General features: G+C 56.6%; 1 protein-coding gene across 1 annotated transcript in view; it reads left to right on the top strand.

The window, feature by feature from the left end:
• The first annotated feature begins 2,344 nt into the window (after nucleotides 1-2,344).
• WNT2B (Wnt family member 2B) overlaps nucleotides 2,345-8,411 on the top strand; it is a 41,711-nt gene continuing 35,644 nt past the window's right edge. Inside the window, exon 1 of the mRNA XM_077839143.1 lies at nucleotides 2,345-2,526. Within this exon, the coding sequence (XP_077695269.1) occupies nucleotides 2,345-2,526 (182 nt within the window). The remainder of the gene's footprint in view (nucleotides 2,527-8,411) is intronic.

Genomic DNA, 8,411 nt, shown 5'->3' with positions numbered 1-8,411 from the left:
CAGCCCATGTCTCCAGTCCCAGTCCAGTGATCTAGCCATTCGGTTATGCTGCCCTCCCCTCAAATACATCGATTTAATAGCGTTTTGTCCAAAGCAGCAATTTACCCAAGCAGGGGTGGGAGAGAAATCCTAAATTGTAAAACATAGAAACCTGGCCTGGGATGAACTCTTAGTTATGCAGCCTAAAAAGGGCAACTTAATCTCATGCTTCAGGGCATCATCTTCTCCTCAGCAAGGTTAGGAAGGATTTCTCCTACCATAAAGGGATCACTCTGCCCACAGCAACTGGCTATTTCTGCTACAATGATCAGTGCTGCTTAAACCAGTAAAGCTGGTCAGCTAAGACCCTGACCCTGCCAACATTTATGCACATGCTTAACTTTAAACCTGTGAGTAGTTCCAGTGAAGGCAATGAGACTTAAGGCAGGCCCTTCAGTGTTTACAGGATTGGGGCCAAATGCTTAACTCCCTGCAAGGATTAATTGGTTAATGTTTGCAAAGGGCTGCTTTGAAGATGAAAGGCACTGGGACAAAGTGTGAAGCATTTTTATTACTCTCTAGCTGGGAGTCAGGAAACAAGTTATCAGGGGAGGTTATAAAGATACCCTGAACCCCAGAATTTTTGCCCAAACCATTCCTTATGAGAAATGAGTGTTGCTTCAACCATCCCAATGGCCAAGGCCTGGGAGCGGACCTGTCCCTCTCCCACAGCCTTCTCTGAGAACTTGAAAGGAAATCCTAAAAAAGCCAAAGGTTAACGGGGTCTCCTTTTTTCCAGACCATGTGCTCAGAATCTCCCTCCCTCTCCCTGTGCACATCAAACCAAGGACCGGAGCCGCCTGCACTCACACCGCTCCTCTCCCCTCTGAGCAGAGCCAGAATTGGCCCAAAAACAGGACAGACAGGAAGCCACCTGAGATCCCCCCGTAGAGAAGCCGGCATTTGTAACTGCTTTTGCTACAGGTTGGAATAAACACTTTGGGACTTGGACCCAGATCTGCAAGATGCAAGTGATTTGGGGGTGAGGGTGAAACGCCTTAAAGGAGCCTAATTGTCAGAGTCTTACACTGGGCTCCCCAAATCACTCCTCACTTTCGGGAATCTGGGCATTGCTGGTTAGTGATTCACACGGGGGGAGTTCGCAGAATCATCCCCCAGCTGCTCTGGTTTCTCTCGCCCTCCAGATCGCCCCAGTAGTGGGGGGCGGGGGGCGTCCATACCTGGGCAGTAGCGTCTCTGGGCCCGGGGGAAATCAGTGACCCTTATCTGACCGTCTCCACAAGAGAGAAGCATTAAAATAAGCCCGTCCTCATAGGCGTGCGGGGCTCAGAGTTTCGGCGGAGGGAGGCCGAGGTGAGCTAGAGGGCGAGTGAGTGGCTGGAAGTCCTGTCCCGCCAGGCAGGAGTGGGGACCCCAGGGCCCGCAGGGGGTCACTGGCCAGAGGCAAGTCTGCCCCACCGGGGCTGAGCCTTCAGTGGTTCCCCCTCCCGGGAAGTGCTGGCTTGTTGGCAGTCAGGGTCCCGCCGGTCCCCCCAGGCGCAGTGTCCGGGGCAGGACGCGCACCATGCCCCGGGACAGCCCCAGGAAGAGCTGGGGGCTCCGTTACAAGGAAACCCTCCTGCTCCGCCCCCAGCCCAGCCCAGCCCAGCCCCTGCTCGCTGGCCCCCGCCTGGGGAAGGGACAGTGCCCCCCCCCCACCCTTTGGCAGAGCTGTACCCAGCCCGGAGCCGGCCGCTCCCTGAGGCGCTCGGAGCCCAGCCCAGCTCCGGGAGCCGCGCAGTGTCTCCAGGACCCCGTCCCGCTCTCGCCGGGCAGCAGGTGGGCTGGTGCCTGGGGGGCCGGGACCCGCAGCCTGCGGGGGGTGGCTAAGGCGCCCGTGGGGAGAGGGGAGCGCAGGGCCGGCTCCAGCCCCGCTGACTCTGCCCAATGAGAGCCCGGAGCGCGCTGGAGCTGTCAATATTTCTAGGCTGCCCCCACGCCCGCAGCCCCAGTGTGTCCGCAGCCCCCGCGCCAGCAGCTCCATGGAATCCGCCCCTTCCCCGCTCGGGAGCCGGCCCGCGCTGGGGGCTTAGCCCGGCTGCAGGTGCCCCCCGCGGGCGGCGCGTCCCCAAGTCAGCCGGTGCGCCCGGGCGCATGGAGCAGCCCTCCTGCCCTCGCCTGCTTCCCGCTGCCCACGCAGCCGCGGAGAGGGGGACCTGCCAAGCCGCGCTCGGCCCCACGGACGAGGCGGAGCCTGGCTGCCCCGGAGGAGTGAGGGGGGCCGGCCCCGTCCCGCGCCCCGAGGGAAGCTGGATAAAACTTGCCCCCGTTCTTTCTCTGTCTCGAGAGCCGCCCGGGGGAAGCGATGCTGAGCCTAAGCCGCGGGGCAGGCGCTGCTAGGATTCCCTGGGCCCCCCGTGGCCCCGGCTGCAGCCAGCTCCCGCGGACGGTGGCCCCCGCCGAGGGCACGAATGCCAGCTCCCGGCTCTGCTTCGCCCTGGTGTTGGTGCTGCTGACGCTCACGCCCGGAGTGGACTCGTCGTGGTGGTAAGTGATGGGGGGGCGGGTTTGGGGGAGCTGGAGCCCGCAGCCCCTCCGGGCCGGGCCCCGCTGCAGCCCCAGCAGGCTGGCTGGGAGCGCTCCGCTTCGCCCCCTGCCCGGACAGGACCCAGCCCGGACAGGACCCAGCCCCGAGAGCCGAAGGGGCGACCGGGCTCCCGCCCGCAGCCAGCGCGCGCTGACAGCTGCTGCCTCGGGCCCCGGCCCGGGCTGGTCCCCGGGGGGTCCGCGGTAGAGGGGCGGCGGGGGGTCCGCGGAGCTGAGCGCACGGCGCAGCGAGGGTGGGAAGGGCCGAGGGGGGCCAGGGCCAGGGCCAGGGCCGGGCAGCGCTACGCCCGGGTTGGCTGAGCTGAGAGAAGTTACTGCCCTGCTAACCCCCCAGCCGGGTTTGTAGCTAGCGGGGGGGGGGGGGGCGCACATTCCCTTGGCCCAAAGCTCAAACCCCAGAGCGAGCGCGTGCCCGGGCAGGGGGGATCCCGTCCCCCCCAGGCCGGCTCCCTGCGCGGGACAGGAGCTGCCGGAGCAGGGAGGTCGCTGGGGCGGGTTCCAGCCGGTCGAAGGCAGCGTGACAAGAAGTGAAGACAGAGAGGCTAGGCCCTAGGACCCCACCTATCCTGGCCCGGGGGGCTGGCCCTGCCCTGCACCCCTTCCCCTCGCGTGAGCGCCAGCCCCGGGGCGCAGGGCGAGCTAGCTGCGGCTCCGCTCGCCCCGGCTGCCACCAGCCCCGGCGCTCCCCGCTGAGGCGCTGGGTTCAGGAACCGAGGGGACCCTGGCCCCAATACAACCCCCATTCCCCTAGCAAAACTGCCCTGGGAAAAGCCCCCCTCTGCCCTCAGACACATATCCGGGGGGGGGGAACGAATAGTCCAGGCAAGCTGCTCGTTTTGCCGGTTGGTTAGGGTGCCGTCTCATGGCGAAAGCAAAAGTTTACGCTTGTTCTTGTTAATGCAGCTTTGGCACAAACAGGGCTTGAGCCTCCTACCCCCAGGATAGTTTTAATTTCAGGCTGTTCTTATTTCTCGTACTTTGGAGTTAAATCAAAGCTCCCTGAATGACTCCGGCCGGGGGGCCGCTGCGGCAGGACCAAGGAGGAGCTGGTCCCATGCCGCCGCGAGGCAGCCCCCTTGAGAGCTTGGCAGCCCAAGCTGCGATCTATAGCGCGGGGCTCCCGTAAGCCACGGAGACAGCCGGTTTACGCACCCCGGATTTCACTTCGAGGGTGGAAACCCCCGAGCGAAGAGCCGCGCGCTGCCGGCGGCCCCGCTGCCCCTTGAGGCACAGGCGGCTCGATGTACAGGGAAGAGCGGCCCGAACCTCTCCCAGTCTCGGGCCCGTGGCGTGTTTAGCCCTCGAAGAGGGGGGCTGTAAAGCTGGGAGAGGCAAGAGGCATGAAAACAGGTCCTGTTTCCCGACGGGAAGCTTGACCGGGAGAAGGTCCCCAAACCAAACTTGCAGCGCCCCCCGCAGCCACGCCAAACGCCTCGTTACCCAGGCGAGCCAGGAGCCTGCTTGCATGTCCCTGTTTCAGCCTGCACAGGGCTGCGAGAAACTCCCCCCTCAACCACGGGCCTGCAGCGGGGAGGGCTTTGAGCAGCACAGACATGGGGGCAAAGCTGCAATTCTCTCTTCAGACACACCGTAGTCACCCATTCCGCCCCCCCCATCTCCAAAACCCCCTCCCTGATGTCTCCTGGCCTGGGACCGCGGGTCACTAGCTGCGTCCATTTCAGACCAGAGAAGGGGGGTTGCAGTTTTCCTCCTTTGGGCTACTACAAGTTAAGAAAAGGAGAAGGCAGCGGACCAGATGCTCGCTTTTGTATTGCTACGAAGCCAGATCGCCGACAGAAATAGGGTGGGAAAAACAAACACGGGGGGGGGGTCCGACTTCCACAGCCAGATATCCAACCTGGCCAGGGGAGGGCGGGTCATGGCTGAATTCTGCAGCGGCCAAGAGGGGGGTCGGTAACCCACGCGGGTGTCCTTTGGAGAAGGCTCACCTGGGGGGCTTTACGGAGCGGAGCTTTCGGATCATCCTAGGGCCTCTGGTGCCGCGGATACGGATCTCTGGGGCTTCAGTCTCCCTGCTGCTCCATACACCGCCTTTCAAGTTCGGCTTCAAGGAAGAAAGCCCAGCCAGACCGAGATCAAACCCAGTTTCCCTTCAGAAGCCCCCGTCAGGTTTTGCTGCTACCAGCCTTGGCTGCACTCCAGGGCAGGTCTGTTCTTCGTCTCGTCAATGTCCTTGAGACCGGGGATTGAAGGCCCTTGCTCAGGGTAACGGTTTTAGGGCCTGACCGGGAGCGGTGGTGAAGTCAGTGGGAGCCAGGACTGGTTCAGCTCCTCTCGGGTCACGCCCTTAGCCAGCGAAGTTCAATGAGCTGTCTCAGGTTTTGCTAATCCCCGGCTCTGAAAGATCTGTGAATGCAGCTGACCCAGCCTTGGGTCGGACAGGTGGCTCGTATTAAGAATCAGAGCGTGTTAGCGAGGGCCTGCTCTGTGCTTTGGAGTTGCCAGGACCAGGTTTTTTAGGAAAGCAAAGTGAAGCGAACATGGCATCGCGGCTTTTCGTACTGCAGCTCTGGGCAGAGTCTCCGCTCCCCTGGAGAAAGGTGGGAAATTCCTTATTGCTCTCACCGGTGGGGGCGGAGGGAGAGCGCTTGAAAATCTGGCCCCAGGTGTATTTTAGGGGTTTGTAATGCCCCATCGCGACCCCAGCACCCGCAGATTCTGCCTGAAGTGAGATGAAACCCTCTCCAAATTGCTTTCAGCCATAAAGTCCCCTCCCTGCCCCAGAGCCCCCAAAGCATTTGAAAGTCTTTTTGGCCAACACACCACTGTGTTTGCAAAAACCTCTCAGCTCAGACATAAAAAAAGTAACCCCCTTAAGCAGCAAAAAATCAGTGCCAGCCCTGGGGTATCATGGGAGAGATGCCCATGTCAGAGACCAGGAAGAGCAATTTAACCCACTACATTCTTGGGCTGGGCTTGTCAAAGGAACCCACAGCGTTTAGGCACCCACAACATTTCAAAGGGTCCTTTGAAAATTGCAGCTTGAATCCCGCTCTTGAGCGGTCAGTCACTTCACTAGAGGGTAGCTTTTATACCAGAAGACAGATGGAATGCCTCTCCTCTACACTCTGCCATGCAGAAGTCCTACTGTCTGAATGGCTCTGGGCTAGTTTATTTTCTGGGACATTTGAATCAAGACAGGAGCTTTGCTCTTTCAAGAAGGAATCATCAGGAACAAGAGAACTTTGAAATAGGTAAACTTCTGTCAATCATCTCTGTGACAACTTGAGAATGAGGTCAGAGAAAACTCTTGTAGGGATAAAGCAACAGGAGCCAGTCAGTCTTCTAGTCCTCGTCTCCTTCCTTGTGAATTCCCTCAGAAATAAGTGGACAGAAACGAGAGCAAGAGTGACCAGGAAAGTGGAGAATGTGAGGTTTTCCAGAAGGCACGTGTGGCTCTTCAACATTACAGTGATGCTAAGATTGAATCAGTGTCAGCTGCTGCTCAGATACAGGGAAGCTTTCAGTGCAGTCCAGCCTGCAAAGGGCCCTCACCCAACATGGATTTAGTAGCCACTTTCTGGCTTTGCTAAAAACTGGGAGTGAAAGAACCAAACATGACAGCGAAGAGGAGCTTGTCTTCTCCCCCTGCTTAATTCTCTGCAGCAATAGCTCCTTGAGGGGCAGGTGCCATCCACGTGCTCTCCAGCCAGGAAGAGAGTCGTTCTTGCTGTGTGGGTGAGGACAATTGCATTTTCACTGGCATAATCTCAGAGACCAGCTCCACAGTGGTAACCTGAGGGCAGCTGGACTGCTTCAGCAACTGGTAAGAGGGGAGAGGCGAAGGGGGATGGGCACTGAGCTCATATCCCAGAGTTTAGTAAAGGAGAAGAAGTGGTGACATTAGACACAAGAGGTGGACTGCATGAAAGAGCGCCCCGCACAAGGGGGCTCTGACCACAAGCGTAATACAAACAAATGAAAAGGAAGAACACTGTTCCCAGCAATACCCAGAGATGGACTCGTACGGCACCTTCAGCCCATGTGGAACTGAAGTGACTGGGACAGCAAATGTGCATCACTAGCCATGCGTAACAGGTTGATCCAGGCACTGGCCTGGGGCCACCACTATCTATGGCATCTGCCCCCACCTTCAGGGCAGGTGAGAACAGATCATTCTCCTCTTGGAATGTTGTGTTTCTGATGCATGAGTTGCTGAAGAAGCAAAAGGCTCAGGGAAAAGAAGGGGAGCTGAAATATTCTCCTTACCAAGGAGGAGGGAGAAGGGAGGGCTGGTTAAAGGATTGTGTGTCTGGGAGAAAGGGACTGGAAGAGACCTCCATGGGCCAGCTAACAGCATTTGGAGTAAGTAGTAATGAGTACTGGCTAGTCCCAGCTGGTGTTTTCTATCTTAACTGAACTGGTAGGAAGAGGCCATTTATTTTTCATGGGAAGTTTAGAAAGATTTGTTGTGTCCGCCCCCACCAAAAAAAATCCTGCAACTTTTCTTCCATTTTTTCCAACCAAAAAACATTTACTTTGTTTTCCTCTGCTGCCTCCCCTACTTTTTCCTTTTGTGCAGCTGACAGAGGAGGAAAAGCAAAGAAACAGGGAGAAATAAAAGGACCCATTTGTTTTAGGTTTATGATGAAACACTGACCTTTCAAAAGGGAACAAATTTTCTATGGAAGTTTTCATTTAAGAAAAAGGCCATTTTCTGTTTAAAAATATTCAACGGATAGGTTTTGACCAGCTCTAATCTTTAGATTTTATGAAGATTTCTAGGTTCTGTGCAAACATACCAGAAGATGCAGATCATGCCTCTGAGCTCACACTCCACCATTCCTGCTCTCTCACAATATAATCCTGTCTCCACTCTGCTGGTTAGAAAATAATGTTTGGTCAGAGGGTTTATACCCCTCCTCCTCACACTGTAAATGTAACTGCCATTTTGATCACAAGGGCATGGGGAACAGGGAGATAGATGTGATCAGTGCCAAGGAGCAGATCAATCTTACATCTCCCAATAGTTTGGAGACTGCAGATGTCTGACATCAGTGTCTCCAGTGTCTAGTGAGAACATAGCAAGAGTAGGACCTGTTCTGGATGAACAAAGCTAACTCCTCCAGTGCTGAATTCCAGGCTGTTCTGCAGCATGGAATTGTACTTCTTATAGATCCATAGATAATAAGGACTGAATGGACCATTAGTCTGACCGCCTGCATAGCACAGGTCAGAATTTCACCCAGATTCCCTCAAGGGAAGAATTCCCTCCACTGCAGGAGTTCCTGATCCAAACCCTCTGAGCTTCAGGCAAATTCAGATTCAGACCAGCTTCCAAACTTGGGCTGACCCCTGGGATGAGGCTCCAGAAATCTTAGCACCTGCATGGCTACACAGGTCTGATCCGAGCACAGCATTGTAGTTGGATGCTCTCAGGCAGCCATGGGTAACTCAGGAACCCACATCCAGGTGTCCAGACTTAGGTAAACACTGCAGTGAAGGCATACCCATAGCTGCTAGCACCCTGAATGCTGCACCCTTGGAAGCTACAGATTTAGATGCGGGTCTAGCCTTTGTGCCCAGACTCCCTTCCCTCCCGCCTCTCTTGCTAGACTGAAGGGGGGTGGAATTCCCCAACATCTTCAATCAGAGCAAGGTGTGGCCATAGTTGGTATTTATATAGCACTTTACAGAAAGTGAGAAAATACCAAACCTCCTCCCAAGAGCTTACAGTCTGTTAGATATTCTAGTTACTGGCCTGCTGCTCTCCCAGTTCTGGAACTAAAGAGATCTCCTGTTCTGACAATTCAGCACCTTCTACCACCACTAAATTCACATTAAAAATATTTTAAAAGTTGGAC

Source organism: Eretmochelys imbricata, chromosome 21 (genome assembly GCF_965152235.1).
Source record: "Eretmochelys imbricata isolate rEreImb1 chromosome 21, rEreImb1.hap1, whole genome shotgun sequence".
Taxonomy (NCBI): Eukaryota; Metazoa; Chordata; order Testudines; family Cheloniidae; genus Eretmochelys; species Eretmochelys imbricata.
This window is presented reverse-complemented; position numbering and strand designations above follow the sequence as displayed.